This window comes from Empidonax traillii, unplaced genomic scaffold (genome assembly GCF_003031625.1).
Source record: "Empidonax traillii isolate 1590-97213 ecotype Southwest subspecies unplaced genomic scaffold, ASM303162v1 scaffold1663:size136074, whole genome shotgun sequence".
NCBI classification, from domain to species: domain Eukaryota; kingdom Metazoa; phylum Chordata; class Aves; order Passeriformes; family Tyrannidae; genus Empidonax; species Empidonax traillii.
Genome location: NW_020956856.1, coordinates 77,238 through 96,188, shown reverse-complemented (window position 1 = coordinate 96,188; position 18,951 = coordinate 77,238). Strand labels below are relative to the sequence as shown.

General features: G+C 54.0%; 1 protein-coding gene across 1 annotated transcript in view; it reads left to right on the top strand.

Annotated features, from left to right (window-relative positions):
• The window catches only part of ETS1 (ETS proto-oncogene 1, transcription factor), a gene marked incomplete at its 3' end in the record, with an annotated part of 45,302 nt that overhangs the window by 23,094 nt on the left and 3,257 nt on the right, over positions 1-18,951 (top strand). The window contains exons 2-6 of the mRNA XM_027908243.1: positions 1,239-1,358; positions 1,849-2,049; positions 5,345-5,422; positions 6,529-6,777; positions 9,893-10,153. Coding sequence (XP_027764044.1) covers positions 1,239-1,358; positions 1,849-2,049; positions 5,345-5,422; positions 6,529-6,777; positions 9,893-10,153 — 909 coding nt within the window. The remainder of the gene's footprint in view (positions 1-1,238; positions 1,359-1,848; positions 2,050-5,344; positions 5,423-6,528; positions 6,778-9,892; positions 10,154-18,951) is intronic.

Below are 18,951 nucleotides of genomic sequence, written 5' to 3'. Positions count from 1 at the left end.
CTGCCTAAAACAAGCACTCACCAGCATTTTGCATATTAAATCAGAGCTGAAACGAACTTAGAGCCATGGAAATCCACACTGGCATTCCCATAAAACAGAGAATTCTTTCATTTTTCATGTCCGTGCCCAGATATTCATGAAAATACCCAAGAGTTTGCCCATGGTGTCGTTTTTCCACTGAGTTTTCATGGAAAAATTTCCACTAGGCTACAGTGCTAAACCAAGCTCAGGTGGAAGATTTCCATATGAGGCCGATAAAGTTCAGTTTTTGGGATGGTGGTTGTGGGAGGCTTTCCTTCTCCAACAAAGATGTTTTTCAGGAATACTCACAATGTAGGACAAAGAGCCAAACCTTTATTCCGATTTTTTTCCCTCAAATGGGTGCTTTTGTCTGTGAAACCCTTGGGCTACAAATATCCACCTCCTTCCAAATAAATCAGGAAAAGGCATAAAAAAAAAAAAAAAAAAAAAGGAAAGGATGAGGTTTGCTTCTCGTCAGGGCTCACTCCAGGCCTGGCTTGGCTTGGCCCCTCTCTCCCCTGGGATGGCTGCACGTCCTTCATGACTCGCCTGGATCCGTCACTCCGTGCATGATGTAACTCCGGGTTAACGTGGGATTTTCCAGCTCTTTGTTTTCCCTTCCTCCTCAGATGGGTTTTCTGCTGGTTCCCCATCCTGCCTCAGCTCCCTTTTTCATGGAATCGTGGAATGTCCCAGGATGGTTTGGGTTGGGAGGGACGTTAAAGCTCATCCAGTGCCACCCCGTGCTGTGGTCAGGGACACCTTCCACCAGCCCAGACTGCTCCAACCTGGCCTTGGACACTTCCAGGGCTGGGGCAGCCACAGCTTCTCTGGGCAGCCTCTCCCAGGGCCTCCCCATCCTCCCAGGGAAGAATTTTCTGGAATAAAGAATTTTCTAAGATGCTTTAATTTTCCCCTTCTTTGTCTCTGGACCGGGACAGTGGAGTGGTAATTCAGGGATGCTTTTTCACCCTCTCGCTCACCCTGGCGTGGGATTCTTTGCCTTCCTTGGTATCTGGAGCTGCTCAGCTTTGTCCCAGACACTCGTGGGATGATGAAGCCCAGCGGGTTGATGTCTGGGAAGGTCTTTGATCCCACTGTCCAGTTCCAGTAGCACATTCCACGTGCCCCGTGTCACCTGGTCAGCACAACTCCTGTCGCCTTTCCCACTCCTGTGTCCTCATGACCATCTTTCTCTGCTGCTTTTTTTTTTCCAGACATGGAATGTGCAGATGTGCCTTTATTAACTCCCAGCAGCAAGGAAATGATGTCCCAGGCACTGAAAGCCACGTTCAGTGGCTTTGCCAAGGAGCAGCAGCGGCTGGGAATTCCCAAAGGTAGGACATGCTTTTCCCAGGGAGCAGCCATGGTATCCACAGGGCTTGTGCCCTCCAACCAGACTACCTGGAGTTCTCCATGAGTTCTCCAAGGCTGCCATCCCTTTGTTGGGTCTCCTCAGGTGGTATTGCCTTGTTTCTTGGCAGCTTCAGCTGGAGAAATTTGGATAAGTCATGTCCACTATAGGGAGAAGCAGCAGGGGAGTACAACTAGTCAAACTGGTGACAGGGAAAGAAGCCAAAAAAACTGGAGAAAAGGGTGGGAGAAGTGGGGCAGAGACCTAATGGGATTATTGGGAGTCCCAAACAAATCCAAAGCTCATTGAAATATGTGCCCAGTGGGGCTGATCCAAGCTGGGCATTGTGTTCCCTCACCACCCTGGTGCCAGTGGGCTGCCAGTCTCCATGGGAGTGCAGCTGTAGCCCTGTTGGTGCCCTGTTTTCCTGGGAAAGCTGCTGGTGGTTGCTCAGTGCAGGGTCCCTCCTGCAGATCCCCAGCAGTGGACGGAGACGCACGTGCGGGACTGGGTGATGTGGGCGGTCAACGAGTTCAGCCTCAAGGAGGTGGATTTCCAGAAGTTCTGCATGAATGGAGCTGCCCTCTGTGCCCTGGGCAAGGAGTGCTTCCTGGAGCTGGCCCCTGACTTTGTGGGAGACATCCTTTGGGAGCACCTGGAGATCCTGCAGAAAGGTGAGTCCTGGAGTCTCCGTGGGGAACGAGTGGCGCTGTCCTGACCAGCCTGATTTTGGGGCTTTCCAAAGAGCACTCGGGTGTTCACCTGGGGCTTCAGTGCCAGGAAAAACATTTTAACACAGCCCAGCTTTCCAGCAGGATTCCCAAATGGGCATCCCCACTGGCAGTGGGCAAAGCAAACCCTGGCACTGCCTGAAAGGGGCAGGGTGTTTGTGCCGGGTGCTTGGCAGGAACCCACCGTGGGCAGGGACGCTCTGCCTGCCTGGAACCCACACTGGGATTTTCCAGAGCGTTTTTCCTCGGCTTGTTCAGCTCCTGTTGTGAATTTTAGTGCTTCCTCCAGGAGATCTGGGCACGCACCAGAGTCCCACCCTCATTTCCTAGCGGTGATTGGAAGCTGCTTTGCTTTCTTTCAGGTCCCAAAAAAGGTGTTTCACATCCCGAAAATGGCATTTTTGGGGGGAGGAGAAGCCATCCCTGCCACTCCCTGTGGGACAGTATCCAATTGCCATGGGCTGGGGACACACTTGTTGATTTTGGCTGTTGATTTTCAGGGTCTGGATGCCCAGGAAATGCTGGGATTGTTTCTAAAGGGCAGGAGAAGAGCTGAACACCTTAAACCTGGGCCATGAGCAGGAGCAGCAGCCCCTGGGCTCCTATTCCAGCTCCTTTTTGTGCAGAGCTGTTTGCTTTCCTGGAACATCCCTTGTGCTGCCCTACTGACCCTGGTGGCAGGAAGGGGAGGGGGGAGCACAGTTATTCCTTCCAGGAAACCATTGACAAGTGGCTGTTAATTGCCAATTACTAACTTTACTGCTACCTGTGGTTTTCAGAAGGTAAACACGGGCTCTGGGTAGGACAGGCTGTTTTCCTGCTCTTTTCACTCTTTATCTGGGCTGTTCTTCTTCTTTTGCATGTTTTTTTATTGAGTGCTTATATCAACAGCAGGTACTTTAACCAAACAAAGCCAAACCTTGTGGTCAGCCCCATTTCTCCTTGCTATGAGCCATTCCTTGTACCTTCCCACAGCCTTCCTTCACTGGTGCCCCTGGCTGGGACAGAAGGGTGGAACAAGATGATCTTTTAAGCTCATTTCAACCCAAACCGCTCAGTGATTCTGTAATGCTGTGATTTTTGGGGCTAGAACTCACTGGAGAAGGGTGGGATGTGCTGCAGGTACTGGCTGAGCCATCAGAGCTGGGTGTGCAGCTCCTTCCTGTGGATTCCCCACACGTGGAGATGAACTTGGAGCTGTAATTTCCCAGGAGAGTGGGAATCTGTTTTCATGTATCACTGACACACACAAGGGTGTTCAGACACTGCAGTCTTGAGGACACCAAAGGTCTGGGACAGCCAGGAGATCTTACAAAGCAGCTGGAAATCCTTGCTCCTGTTGTAACTCTCCTTCCAAAAGGAAGGAGAAGGATAAAGCTGAATTTCTGAGTGTCTCCACACTGTTGGTGTAGCCCTGGGAACCAAGAAATCTCCCTTCTGCGTTTTCTGGGGACTTTGTCACTCTTGCACAAGCTGAGCCCTCTCCCCTCGGGTGAGTTCTGAACTCATTTCCCAGCAGGGCAGTATCTGTGAAGTGTTTGGGGTGTAACCAAGAACCTGTAAGAAATAACTCCAAGGCCTGGTTTCTGTTCCCTGCAGCTCACAGGACTGGTGTCAGTGGTAGCACATCTCCAGCCCCTGCCAAGGCCTGGGTTGTGCTGGTGCTGCACGAACAGAAGGTGCAAAGTTGTCCCTGCCACGTCCTTCCCCACCCAGGAGGAGCTGGGGGGTCTGCACTTTGCACCTGGGGATGGGACATGTGGAGAGATCAAGGTCAAACTTGTCTCTCCATCCTCTCCATCCACCCACCATCATCCCTTGGGGTTGCTGGTGCTGGGGGTGGTGCTTAACCCCAAAATGCTTGGCTTTACCTGTCCCTGTCCCAGGGTCGTGCTGGGACGTGCTGTGACCTCGCTGTCCCCTGGGCTGACCTTCCCCTGTGAGCTCTGAGTGACTCATGTACCACAGACTGCTCAGGGTTATAAAAAGGTAGCAGATGGGCCACTTTCCCCTGCTTGGATTTGGGTATTTTCAGGCGTATTTTCCCAAATTTCCTCCTAAAATAACCCCCTGTTACCAGCAGCCAGCAGCGAGTGCGAGCACAGCCCAAGGTCGCTCCCCTGCCCTGTGGTCACCCACCCTGTGCCTTGGCAGCCACCACAGGGAGAGCAGAAGAGCTTTTCTCATTAGTTCTGTGTGTTTGCACAAACCCTCCTTTTGTCAGGGAATATTTTCCACCCTGCAATCCCCAGGAGAGAGGGCCAAAATTAAGCTCCTTGCGAGCGAACGTGCGTTATCTTTGCTTGGCTCCTCTTGAGCCTCAGCAAGAAACAAACACAACTCGGAGCTGCCTGGGGTGGTGTGTGGGGGGGGTGTTTTTTGGTTGCCCTCTGCAAAGAAAAGAAAATCTCCCATGCCAGGATCTGTGCCCACAATGCCACGCTGGAATGAGAAAGGTGTTCGTGGAAAAACTGGCGAGGGGAGGAGCGGCTTTTGTGTGGGAAAGCGAATCCAGCGCCAAGCCCAGGAGCACCAAAGGGCTTGGAAAAAGCAACAGGCAGCAGGGAATCTGTGCTTTGATGTGCTCTGTGCTCTTTCCCAGTGAGTTATGCCTATAGAGAAGCTAAAATTTGGCATCCTGCCCACATATACACAGTGGAGTCTGGGCCAGGAATTGGGTCGGGGACAGTGGGACAAAGCGTTTTTTGGACATGGAATGTTTTCCCTGCATCAGGTGCTGCACAGGCTGGGAATCAGCATTAATTAGGGGTTAGAGGAGCTGGGTTTGGTATGTGTTACCCACTCCCTTGCACACACCTACTGCTGGTCTAAAAATAGGGGTTTTCAGGGAAACAACTGCCCTTGTAAGGTGAGTTTTTTTCGGGAGCTCACACATGGACGCGTGATCAGCAACCCTCGGGAGGATGGAAGACAACAAAGACCAAGGCAAGCAAGGAAATGATGCAACTGGTGTTTCAGAACCACCTGGAGCCTCTGACTGAGAAAACTGTTGCTCTTTGGGTTGGGTTGGTTTGGTTTAAATCTGGCCATACCTGCAGCAAGAATTTCCAAAGTGCCTCAAGTCTCTGTGAGCTTTCAGCTCTTCATTAATTTCTGTTCCTTTCAACGTCCCAGTTTAACCCAGAGAGAAGCATTTTAGGAAGTTCTGACCTCTCTGTGTGACAGCAAGCCTTGCAAAGCACAGATGTGTGACATTTCCTTCCTTTCCTCTTTGCAGAAGAGGTAAAACCATACCCAGCAAACGGAGCCAGCACGACGTATCCCGAATCCCGCTACACCTCCGACTACTTCGTCAGTAAGTCTCAATTATCAGTGTCATTCCAGGCATGGAAGTGCCTCCTGGGAGAGATTTGTCTGCATCACACGAGGACTTGTGCAAAGCCTGGTTGGGTTTAGGGTTTATTTAGCACCCATGTGTATTTTTGGTGTCTGATTTTGCAAGTGGTATTTGTTCGAAGCTGTAGCTCAGCAGAGCTTGGAAGAGACCTCAACACTCCTGAGTGCTGGGAATTGTTAAAAACATGTTTAAAAAGGAAGGGAATGGGGGAAGAAGGCTTGATTCTGGGTTGCTAGGAAGGAGCCTAGAAAGGAAAGGGGTGAGTCCTCAATCTGCTCTCCTGCACTTCCCATTGCCATTGCTTTGGAGATGCTCTGTAAGCACATTTGACATCTGGGAGGTATTTCGTGAACCAGCTAAAAACCCCAGTTGACCTGAGGTGTTTGGGAGAAATCCTTCCCTGTGAGGGTGGGCAGGCCCTGGCACAGGTTGCCCAGAGAAGCTGTGGCTGCCCCTGGATCCCTGGAAGTGTCCAAGGCCAGGTTGGACGGGGCTTGGAGCAACCTGGGCTGGTGGAAGGTGTCCCTGCCCATGGCAGGGGGTGGGATGAGATGAGCTTTAAGGTCCCTCCCAATCCAAACCAATCTGGGATTCCATGATTCTGTGATTCCATAATTCAGAGAATCAGGATTCCAGGCTCTGGCCAGTGAGGAGAGGTGACTGTGGAAACGGTTCACCTACTACAGTCATCAGTGAAAGAGTTTTGCCCTATAACTCCTCTGTGAGACTCCATTCCTCATGATTTCCCAGCTCTTTCCCTCTGGCAGCTCTCCTCAGGGGAAGCACATTGGTAATGGCTGAGGAAGCCTTGAAATTTTGTTAAATTACTGTGTTTATAGGACAGGATAAATTTATAGATACCTCAGCCAAAAGGCCTTTAGAAACCACCTCTGTAGCTTTCAGAAACCCTGCCCAAAACTAGTTCCCAGTTGTGGCAGGTGTTTTATCTCCCAAGGCACTGCAGGTCTCGCTGTGGATGGGGAGGCTGGAGAGGGGCCAAGTTGGTGCTCAGGTTTCTTTGATATTTTGGGATTTTTTTTTTCACGTTCCTGTTCTGCCACCAGGTTATGGCATTGAACATGCCCAGTGTGTGCCTCCCTCCGAGTTCTCCGAGCCCAGCTTCATCACAGAATCCTACCAGACCCTGCACCCCATCAGCTCCGAGGAGCTGCTGTCCCTCAAGTACGAGAGCGACTACCCCTCGGTCATCCTGCGGGACCCGCTGCCCACGGACCCCCTGCAGACAGACTATTTCACCATCAAGCAGGAGGTGGTGACACCTGACAACATGTGCATGGGACGTGCCAGCAGAGGTAAAGCTGGGTTTAAAGCCGGGGTTTGCTTGGGTTCTTCCTGTCCTGCCTAGGGCAGCGTCAGCGCTGCCTTCCCTCCCGTGGGAGGGGTCACCAGGGGGCCGTTTCCAGACGTGTGTGTCCTCTGGAGTTGGATTCCCTGGTGGCTTTGAGCCCCCCCTGCCTTTCTCTCCAGGGAGAACTCAAAGAAGGTCTTTCTTTTCTCTCCTGCACTGCCTGTTTTCACAGCATCTGCAAAAATGTGGCGTTGCTGGTGCTGGGCTTTGATGTCAGACTGGGGTGAAATTACTGTCAGCTTTGAGGTTACTGGGGGGGACAAACTGCTGGGTGGTTGTAGAAACCCCATTTTTTAGGAGACCAGGCAAACCCCCACAAATTCTTCACAAGTTCTCATCAGGAATTACTGTCCAGGGCTCTGAGTAGTCTTACACTCGATGATCCAAAGTATTTATCCATTACCTCATGGATATTCTGCTGAACCCAAGCCCTGGGCTTTGTCAGGAGGTGCAGATTGTCAGGGGCTGTCAGGCAGCAGCAGAGCTGAAGGACCCCCTGAATCCTCCTGCTAACAGCCTGACATCTCCAAAGAGTTAGAGGTACATGATTCCTGTTGGAGATGATGGGATTTAAACACCTAAACACCTGGGAGGATCTGAGTCCAAATACCTTTCGGAGGAGCTGAGGAGGTGCTGCCTCCCCTTTGCAGCTCTGCACTGCACATCCCGGCTCAGAGCAGCTCATTTCAGGCTTCTCATTCTCCTTCCAGTCTGACAGGGAAGTTATTATTTATATTGTTACCTCTCCTCCTGACAGAGGATGAGCCAGGAGGGTGGCAGGGTTATAATTTTGGGTAAACTCCTCTTTCTGCGGTTGCTTTTCTGCCTGAATTTCGACAGTGCCTTTCCCTTTTCTCGACCTTCTCTTTGACACAGGTGATTTCATAATCCTCCTCGAAATGCAATGATCCAGGAAGGCTTTTGCAATTGTACCTCAGTGGCAAACCTTAAAATGGTTTCAGGGGAGGGGAGAGAGAGCCCTTAATGCTGTTGTTAGCAAAGACTTGGATATAATGATCCCAGCAGGCTGTGCTCCCACTAACACACATTTCAGCCCTGGAAAGAGCTTTGGGTGGCAGGAATCCTCCCAGAAGGGTGGAAAGAAGCTTTAATATAAAGCAGAGCCCAGTTAATTTATATTTATGGATGTCTTTAGCTCGCATTATCTTTAAAGTTGAGTCTCTCACAAAGCCAGGCCCTTGAGCATCACTCAGGGAGAGGGGTTTCCAGTCAGCTGTCTTTTGTGGGGGCTTTAGGAGTGAATTCTGTGCTCCCATGGGAGGTGTTTCACTCTGCCTTATCAGAAGAGGGCTCCTGGCTGGAAAGTGGAGCTGTCAAACTCTTTTAAGCTTCTCCTGGGCTAGTGCAAGGCGTGGTTTTTTTCAGTTAGGCCAAAGAGAGGTGAATTTTCAATGGATTGACACAAACCACATCCCTATCAGGTTTTTAAGTCCTTTTCTAAGTGAGCTTGTGCTGCTCAGGGAGTTGGTTGTGCCAATTAATGTGCACACACAGCAGTGCTGTTCTCCTTTAGCAGGATTCAGGAAAGCACTGAAGTGTATCCTGTGGAATCCTCTAAATAAAAATAGAAGGAACAAAAACAAAAGTGAGTTTGAAACATGAATATACCAGTGGATCCAAACATCCAAGGATTCCAGGCCAGCAATCAGGGCAGAGCCTTCATTAGCTGAGTCTTTCCACAGCAAGTGCTCTTCAAACTACAACACAACAAATGTTTAGGGGAGTGTGCCAGCGCCCTTCCACGTTCCCCTTCCCCTGGGATTCTCTCTCCAGGCCCAGGCTGCGGGTAGCTCTGCCAATGGAAATTTCTCCAGGAGCTCTTGCACAACCCCAGCAGCTGTTTTTAGCTTGGTTTGGGAAATTAGTGAACTTGAATGATCCTGTTACGCTCGCAGTTTGTCAGTAAAGATGTTGAGCAATCAGCAGCGTAAGGGAGATCAGAGGAGCAGCTTCAGTTTGTTCTTTGGCTCCTTTTTTAGCTCTGTTTTAAGTACAGAGGGTGTATTGCTGTCTTCAGTGGGTGTAAATCAGCACTGCTGAGGATCTGGCCTCTCATGTTCTGGTTTTTACTAAAAATACCCCAGAGAGCAGCTTTGATACAATCCAGCTGTGCTCACCTTACCAGAACTGGGAAAATAGCTGTTTGAGCTCTCAGCCCTTTGCTCTCCTCCTCCATCAAATCTGCTGCTCCCTGGGGATTTGGGGGTGGAAGCTGCTTGTAACATATGGCAAGAAAGGGCTGCTGTGGAGTTTTGGAGGAAACAGCAGAATAAAGGAGCTGGTGCAGTGCCTGTGGAAGGGCCTGAGCAGTGTTTGTATGGGGCTGGCAGAGGGAACAGGAGATTTATTGGGGACCCCCATGTCCTTCAGCAGGAAGAGAATCATAGAAATCATAAAGTAACAGAATGGTTTGGGTTAGAAGGGACCTTAAAGCTTGTTTCAACCCCCTGCCATGGGCAGGGACACCTTCCACCAGCCCAGGTTGCTCCAAGCCCTGTCCAACCTGACCTTGGACACTTCCAGGGATCCAGGGGCAGCCACAGCTTCTCTGGGCAACCTGTGCCAGGGCCTGCCCACCCTCTGAATAAAGAGGCCCTGGAGTTCCCATGTTTAGACACCTGAACTCAGTCTTGAATGTGCAAAGTGAATTATTTCTCTGATGTTGCCTTTTTGGAAGAGGGGGACCATTCCCAGTCAGCGAGGCAGGATTTGGGGGTTTTGCCTCTGTCTGTCTCTGAAGTTTTCCAGGGCTCTGAGTGAGGGATCCAGGTACAGGTCCAGGCTTATCTCAGGTGCAGGTCCAGGCTTATCTCAGGTGCAGGCTGATCTCAGGTCCAGGCTGATCTCAGATGCAGGCTGATCTCAGGTGCAGGTCCAGGCTGATCTCAGGTGCAGGTCCAGGCTGATCTCAGGTGCAGGTCCAGGCTGCACTCCCTTTGCAGATGAGGCTCGGTAGGTCAGCAGCACTCGCCCACCCAGCAGACAGGTGAAGTTCCTGTGCCGTCCATCACCTCTCACCTGCTGTCCCTGCTCTCCAGGCAAGCTGGGAGGCCAGGACTCCTTCGAGAGCATCGAGAGCTACGACAGCTGTGACCGGCTGACGCAGTCCTGGAGCAGCCAGTCCTCGTTCCAGAGCCTGCAGCGCGTCCCGTCCTACGACAGCTTCGACTCCGAGGACTATCCCGCCACCCTGCCCAGCCACAAGCCCAAGGGCACCTTCAAGGACTATGTTCGGGATCGGGCCGACATGAACAAGGACAAGCCTGTCATTCCTGCTGCTGCCCTGGCTGGATACACAGGTAGGGGTTGCCCATTCCCTGGGAATTCCCCATGGAGCAGCTGGGCAGGATCATCCCCAGCACGGCGGGGCAGAGCCTCGGGGTGCTCGAGGTCTGTCGGTGCAGTGGGGTGTGAGTGAGGGGTTTGGGGGACTCTGGAACACCCAGGATCTGTGTTGCTGTTTAGTGGGGTGTGAGTGAGGGGTTTGGGGCTCTCTGGGGTCAGCCACGTGCATCAGGCACACCTGAGAGCACCCAGACCCTGAGTGCTGCAGCTCCTCCGAGTGTGGGCATCCCACACCTCCTGCAGGACGTGGGAGCCGGCTGAGGGAAGGCGTGGTGTTCCATTTACACCCGGCTGGGGCTGGAAGGAGCGGGTGTCTGGTGGGATTCCTGGGAGAACAGGGCAGTGGAGAGCCCACATTCCTGTCCTGACGCTGTGTTGGCCACTTGGGGTTTCCCCCCTCAGGCAGGAGCAGCTGCACCCCCAGCACTGCTGTGTGGGATGGGAATGATCTTCTCCCCTCCTGGGAATCACTCGTTTTTGCTGTGTACCTTGGTGTGAGGCAGGGGTGGGATGGTGCCAAAGCAGTCCCAAACGTTTTCCATTCCCTGCTCTGGGAGAGATGAGAAGGTGATAGGCCATGGAAACTCTTCTGGTGTGGCAGCCCTGCAGCCACCTGGCATCTCCACGGAGAGAGGCTTGGTGGGCTGGGGCTTCCAGCTAAAACTGAGCTCATCCTTTCCATGGCTCTTCCCTGTGCTCTAAGTGGGACTCAGGGCAGCTCCTGCCAGCTCCCCTTGCTCTGCACACACTGATCTCTCCTGCCCCAGCTGGGAGCAGCTGGTGGAAAGAGTTTGTGCAGATAAGGATCAGCAGGTTCAGAACAGATCCTGAGGTGTGACTGTCCCTGAAATCTCCTCCCACGCTCGCTCAGCTCATCTCAGCTCATCTCAGGGCTGATCTCGAGCTTTTTGTGAGGGTGGGGAGAGGGGCAGAAGGAAGGAGAGGTGGGGAGGTAATTTTAGGAGTGTAAAAAAGGAAGTGGTTTGTTGCTGTAGCTTTAGTTAGAAAGAAAGCTCAGCCCTGCCTGCTCAACGAGACCATACCAAGTCCATACAGATATAAGTGTGCTCTGCCATTCCTGGAAGGGTTTTGGTTTGGGGGATGTGGTGGGAAGAGGCAGGAGGGGTAAGAGGGACTGTGCCCAGGTTCTTATCCTCTGCTGTGCTGTGGAAATTGCTGTTCCTGAAAAAAGGTGACCGGTGACCACGACTCGCAATTTCCATTCCCAATTTTCTCCCAGGAATGCCTTTGGAAGTGCTTTGGGTATCCAGTGCCTGGGAAGGAGCACTGGGTGAATTTTAATATCTGGGGAAACTGAGGCATAGAGGTGCTGGCAGAACTAGGAGCTCTATTTTCCAAGCTGGATGTTTCCCTCCACGTTTGCTGTAGCTCATGGAAAAGAGTGGAAAAGAACCACCCCCGCAGAGAGGCAGGAGCTGAAGTCAGAGGCTGGATGGACCCTGTGCTTTTCCAAGGAATATGAGCACCCCAAAGGCTGTCCTTGGACTGGTGCCACCAGGAAGGGGAGACTCGGGCTCCTGCAATGCCAGAGCACAATTCCAAAGGCTCTGTGCGGTGCAACATTTTCCCTCACCTCATTTCAAACCCCCTTTTGAGCTGGGAAGAACATCCCTTGGCCCAGGCACTTCTGTGTGATCAATAAGTGGGAAGGCCTGATTTTTTATTTGTTTTTGCACTGCTCCACTTGAGAGACTTTAAACGTGGAGAGGAAAATCCAGGATCACTCAGAAACCCTTGGGCTGGGGCTCTGCTTGCTCTCTCCAAAGGCTGCTGAGCAATACTCAGTCCTCATGCAACCACATCCCTTTAGCTGTTGGGAATGGTCTCTGGATGGGTGATCTTTGCAGGCAGGTGACTCCAGAGGTGTCCTCTGACCCTTTTCAAGCCCTCTGGCCTGCCAGCACCTTAAGTCTTCCACGCCAAGGGTGGGTGCAGAGCAGAGCTGGGTGGCTGTGAGAGCAGTGGGAGCGAGTGAGGACGTGTTGTGTTACAAACTGGAGGAGAACTGGGCGCTCTCAAACTCTGTGCTGATGGATTTCTGCCCAAAAATGCCATTCAGGCTGCCCAGAACTGCTGGGGATTGTCTTGGGCCAACTGAGCAAGGAGTGGGAGACTCAGGCAGAGCTTTTGGTGCTTTCTTTGCTTTGCTCTACACTCCTTTGGCTTCCCTGGGGGAGGAAGTGCTGTCTGGCAGCTCCAGCAGAGGAACTCAGTGTCTGGGCTCTGGCTGTGGCTCTGGGGAGGAGGTGGAGCCTCCAAACGGGCAGAGCAGGAGATTGACAGCCCAGGGTCCCAAAACAAGACCCCCACGTTCCACTTCTCCCTCAGCAGACTCCTTGAGCCCACACCCCACACCCACCCAGCACCCAAAGGTGCCGTGTAGGGCTGGGCCATCACATCTCCACCTCCAGGCCTCTCTGCTGGTTCAGAACCTGACAATATTTTTCAGCTCTGGTTACCAGGGGCCTGTTTTCGTGGTGGTGGCCCAGGGAGGTGGCCCAGTGCCCTGTCACAGCACATCTCTGATGGTATCTGCCCCGGCAGGCGCAGCCTGGGCTGAGAAGGTGCATTTTGGCGGAAGCTCCGTTGGTGTTTGGTGTGCTCTTGGTGTTTGATGTGTTCTCCAGCAGCTCCGAGAGCTTCTCAAAGCCGCCTTATCTGCCCCCACATCTTGACCTAATTTATCAAGTTGCCATGGTTGCTCACATAGAGGTTGATGCAATTTTCTTATCTTTCCTTTGAAGGAGAAATGTGATTGCTCAGGAGTTGGTGAAGTTCAGTTGCCATGGCTGCAGGGAGGGCCAGCTCTGGACACCTGGGTTTGGAGCCAAAGCTTGGCCAGCTTGAGTCTCACCAGAAGGAGCAGCTGGGGCTGTGTCAGGGCAGGCTCAGGTTGGATCTCAGCAAAAGGTTCTTCCCCCAGAGAGTGGTTGGCACTGAACAGGCTCCCCAGGGCAGTGGGCACAGCCCCAAGGCTGCCAGAGCTGCAGGAGGGTTTGGACAACACTCAGGGGCAGGGTGGGATTGTTGGGGTGTCTGTGCAGGATCAAGGGTTGGACTGGATGATCCTTGTGGGTCCCTCCCAGCTCAGGAGATTCTGTGGTTCTACATCAAGCCAGATTTGGGGGTTCTTCCAGCAGACAGAGTGCATCTGTCCCATTCAGGCCAGCCATGGGTCAGGGGGTGTGTTGGCTGCCAAACCTCCCCTTGGCTCAGCTGAGCTCAGCCTAAGCTGCACGTTCAGCAGCAGAGCAGTGTTGGTGTGGGTGGGTGGCTGGTGCTCAGCCCTGGGGCTGTGCTGTGCCTGGATCCTGCACTGTGCTGCTCCTGGTGACTCCCAGGGCCACCAGCACCTGAGTGGGACCCGATGCCACATGGCCAGACACCGCTGGTGTGTGGCAGGGTGAGCAGCCTGTGCTGGAGGCAGCAGGGTGGGACTGACCCCGCTGAGCTCTGACCTCTCCGCTGCTCCTGCTGCCCAGAGGAGGCTCAGCTCTGTGATGGCCACGGAGCACTGAGCTGCTGGTGGGTGTGTGGAGCAGCTGTGTGGGCTGGGAGCCGAGCTGTGGGCTTTGTTTGCTCCGTGGTGTGCAGGAGCCGAGTGTTGCCTGCGTGGGGTGGGGCTTTCCACAGCCCCAGAGCTCAGAGGGGCTGAGCTGCTGCTGCACTTCACTGAGCAGGCACTGCAGGGCCCCTCCTCAACCTCTGCTCTGCTCAGGGAGAAAGGGAGGAAAGAGGGATGGCAAAGGTGGAGTCAGCCAGACCTTGGTCCCACATCTGCAAGGCTGTCCTTGCCCAGCTGGGAAGCTGCTGATGCCTTTGAAGCCAATCTCAGCACCTAAAGAGTTAATGCCCCTTGAGTGTGTCTCTCAGGCTGATGTTATCCTGCTATCATTCTGCCCTCACAGAATCCGGGAGGCAGTGGAGGGAGCAGCCCCCTCTCACTGATGTTATCTCCCCTCAGCACCCAGAGGCTTCTCCCCTCCAAACCTTTCTGCCCAGGCCGGGTCCCACCCCGGTCCTCGCTATCAGCATTCACAGGGCCGTGTCCATGGGGCCCAAATTTGCTGCGAAATGCCTCTTCCCCTGAGTTGTCTGTGGTGCAAAGCCTGTGAGCAGCCTCTGTTTCTGAGTGATGTTATCAGTGACCCCCAAGTGAAAGCACACAGCTGCTGTTTTGCAAGAAAGTCGAGTCTGTGCCAAAGAAAGTGGGTCTCTGTCAGGGCGCCTCGTGTGCTGCTTCCCCTCGCCTTGTTGCTGTGCTGCTGCTCTGAAGCTCCCACCAGCCAGTTCCCCCACGTGCTGTGGTCATCAGCATCCAAAATTCCATCAGCAGCCACGCTCCAGCGATCCCTCTGTCCTTGGCATCCAGAGCCTGTGGAGCAGCGTTCCTAGAAACATCAGCATCCTTCCTGCTCTGCTGAGGCAGTGTGCCTGGGTGGGCACCTGCAACCCCTTGGGGCAGGGGAATCTGGAGAGGCAGGAAGCCACCCCAGCAGCCAGAATCACAGAATCAACCAGGTTGGAAAAAGACCTCTTAGATCATTAAGTCCAACCTGTGACCCAACACCACCTCGTCACCCAGACCATGGCACTGATGCCACATTCAGTGTCTTTTTAAACACCTGCAGGGAGGAGGTGTTTAAACACTTCTTAAACACTCCACCACCTCCCTGGCAGCCCATTCCAATGGCTGATTACTCTCTCTGTAAAGAACTTCTTCCTGATGTCCAGCCTGAACGTCCCCTGGCACACTTAAGACTGAGCCCTCTTGTCCTGCTGCTGGTTCCTGGAGAAGAGACCAACCCCACCTGGCTCCCCCCTCCTGTCAGGGAGTTGCAGAGAGTGCTGAGGTCACCCCTGAGCCTCCTCCTGTCCAGGCTCAACAACTCCAGCTCCCTCAGCCTCTCCTCACAGAGCCTGTGCTGCAGTCCCTTCCCCAGCACAGCAGCACCTCTGACCCCGAGCAGTGCAGGGGGTGGTGTGAACCCGCTCCTCTGGGTCATCCCTGTGACCTCAGGGGTGACCAGCAGCAGCTCCTGCTGCTTTCTGCCTCTGGGGCCCTTCTCACCCCCCCAGGGCGTGGAGCTTGAAGGTGGGACCGGTTCAGTGGCTCCTTCTCCACCTGCCAGACGTGCAAACAAAACCAGCCCCACGCGTGGCTGCCCAACCGTGGATGGGCTGAGCCCAGGGGTGGGGGGGAAACAGCAGCTCTGGCTCTGGCCCTGCTTTGTTTGGTGTTGCACAGCAACTCAGGGCCTGCAGGGCCACCTTCAGGGTGAGTGTGAAGCTCATGAAACCCCCTTGAGCTCTGCCAGGCTCCTCTGGAGTTCATGGGGAGGTTGGACGGTGCTTTCAGGCACGTGGTGGGATTGTTGGGGTTATCCCATGCAGGGCCAGGGTTGATCAACCCTACTAACTCAGGAGGTTCTGTGACCAGTCCTCCCAACATCTTCCTCCTCAGAGCAGAGGAGGTGCCTCAGGAAAGCAGCTCTTGCTCAGAGTTGCCCACCTGACTCTTCTCCTGACTATAATCATGGCCAAAAGCATGTTGCTCCCCAAAGGAAGGTGCTCTCTGGGTCCTTCCCTGCTTCTTTTCACACCTGTTTTTTTGGAGATGCCTCCACCTGAGCTCCACCACTGCCCTCCCAGCACATCCCAGTGTGTGACTCCTGCACCAACCCCATCAGGAGCTGACAGGAGGCGGCTGAGCTGGGTCTGATGTGGATGGGGACCAGCTTTGCTGTCTCCCAGCTCCTTAGGGGAATCTGGGACCGTGGTGCCGTGGAAGGGGGCTGGGGCAGGGTGAGTGAGATGACACTCACACGAGTGAGTGAGGTGAGGGCTGTTTTGGAGACGTTGCCATGACCACTTGTTTTGTTGGGTTGGAACCACAAACCGCAGAGCCCCAGCAGAGGTGCAGCACTAGGGGGGAGGGGGGGTGTTTTTTAGGTGTTTCAGGGGTTTTTTTCCTCTTCTTGTTTGAAAGAAGGAAAACAAAACAGAGGCCGTTGAGAGGGGCGGAGTGTGAAACTGCCTGGAGAGAGAGAGTGAGGATGACTCGTTTGGGGCTGTGCCCTCCCCGGGTGGTGCCACCACCACCACCACACCAGTTTAACTTCCCAGCGGTTGGGAATGGGGTGGGGGACCTCCAAACCTGACCGAGGGATGGTGTGGCACCACACCCTTTGCCCTGGGGACACCCAGGGGTGCCCTCAGGGGGCTGGTTCCCGCCGCAGGAGCCGCCTGTCCTCCGGCTCCAGAGGAATATTTTCCCCCTGACGCCGGGGAATTCCTGTGGTGTGACACTCCCTGCTCAAGGACCCTGTTCAGTGCCACCAGAGCCAGACAGGGCCCCTATTGTGGCCCCTCTGGTGAGTGCTATTCTGAGCAGCCCCAGGGGTGCTGGAGGTCACCCCACCACCCTCTGATCCTCCCTTGTCCTTTGTGGAGCAGTGGCTGCCCCCATTACCCAGCCAGGGCTGGGATTGCTCTGGGAACCTCCTGGAAGTGTATGGGGCATAAAAGTTGCCTTGTGTCCCTCTGCTCCACGCCTGGAGCTGCATCCAAATCCAGCTGGAGAAACCCCCCAGTGGTGGGAGGTTTTGGAGATAACCACCAGGTCCTGTGGGGGATTACACCCACCGAGCTGTGCCAGCTTGGGACGGTCTGTGCCTGCTTGTAGCACGGAGTGATCCCAACCAGGCATCCCAAGGGGGATTTCCAGCCCTGGAGGGGGGATGAGAGAAAGGCTTGAAGCAGAAGGGATGGAAAATGGGCACTGCTCCCAGCTCCTGGGGTGAACACACACAAGCCTGGCAGCTTTGGAGATGTGACACCCAGGAGTGGCATCGTTGCATGAGCCAAGGGTTATCTTGAAATCCTGTGGGAAAAGAGGAGATTTCCCAGGATCTCCCTGCTCCTTGCTAGTCAGCAGAGTAGGTGAAAGGAGCCCATTTCTGCAGCTCATTTCTCCCTAATTGCAGCTGCACCAGATGGTGCCTGGACTTCTAGCACCCCTTCCCTGCTCCGTTCACCTTCCTGCCCTCCTGGTTTTGGGCACACAGGCTCGGGCATGTGCCAGGGTTTGGCTCCTGCCACCTCGTGCCTGGCTGACATCTCAAGGTGCCCCGGCTGGCACATCTGCAGGGCCCCTCTGCCCTCCCCTGGGGCAGGGAGGGTGTGTGTTTACAGGAGCTGGGACATGCCTGGAGCCTGGAGTAAACACATTCTTCATATAATTGCTTGTCCCGCATAGAGGAATTTGGGGTTTTACGTGTCCCACAGGCAGCTGGGAATAGACCTTGGGAATCCCTGTTCCAAGGATGACACTGCTTCCTTTGGAAATCCCAAAATACCTGGCAGAGGGTGGCAGGAGCCCTACCTTGCTTGCTGGAGGGAGGGCAAGAATTCCTGGGTTTCTCCAGGGAAAGATGTCCCTGCCAGCTGGAACTGGAAGCCAAGCAGGAACTGCACTGGCCACTTGGCTTGGGGTCATTTGAGCCTCCAAAGGCTCCTGCAGAGCCAGGATGGCCCAGGGGGGTTCTGAGGGCACTTCCTTCCCCAAGAACCTGCTCTCTGGGTGATGGGCTTCCATCCATCTTATTCTGGGGGAGGAATCAACAGAAAAATCCTTGTCCTTTGGTTGGGCAGGAGAGAGGCTGATCTGAGGGGATGGAGCTGGTCTCGCTTCAGTCTTGTCTCCTGGGCCACGTCTCTGTTACCCTGATCTGGGGCTTGGAGGCTCCCTGGCTCTGTGCAGGGAATAGGTGTCAATTCATATGGGCCAAGACAAACTATCCCTTGGGAATTCACCTGACATTCCCCATGGAAGACCTCAGGTGACCGGAAAACCCTTTTTCCCGATGTTTTCACCGTGTTTATTTCTCTGCTGTAAACAGGTCCAAGCCTTGAGATGGGGCGGCATTTCAGGCCAGGCTTTTTGGCTCTTCCTTTTGGAATGAGAGGCAAAGGCATCATCTGAATTTCCTCCCTCCTTTTGGCTGGGATAACCCAACTCCATCCCTACTGGAGTCAATGTCTTGGCCGGCTCCTGCCGGGAGCGACGGGCTGGAACCTTTCCCGCCAAGTCTCTTCCCACTTCCAGGCAGAAATGATGCTGGGAGCTCCCTGCTTTGTCCTGCCCATGGCTCTGATAACCACCCCCAGGGCTTGGCAGGGAACCCAGTGCCTCCAAAACCCGGGAGCAGTTCCACAGGGATACCAGGAGGGAAGCAATTTGGGAAGGGCTGGATGTGACACACGATTCCCCTGTCCCGGAGCCAGCTCCCTCATTTCCTCCTCCCAGCAGCAGCTTGGCTGCTTTTGAGTCATCTCAAGCTCTTCCCTCCGTGGGTTATCCCACAGCCACAGCTCTGACAGCTTCCATTGTCATTCCTGGGAACAGGCTGGGCTCCATCCCTTTCTCTGAGCCCATGGCTTGTTCTTTCCCTGCTTGAAGCTCGTGCTCGTCTCTGTCGGCACTGGGTCCATCCCAGCCTGATCCAGCCTGTGCAGTTCCTTCTGGGATAAACCATGTCATCCATCGCCTGGCTCTGGTGTTGTTATTATTATTAGGGATATATCCTAGCCTGGGTTTCAAACATGGCAGGATCTCTCCCAAAACACGTTGCCCAGAGCTAAGTGCAATATTTTGGGCGTGGCCGCGTTTGGAAGTTGCTCATCAAAGAGATTTTGGCTCCAGGGCTTCTCCTCTACCCTGGGTTGGGAC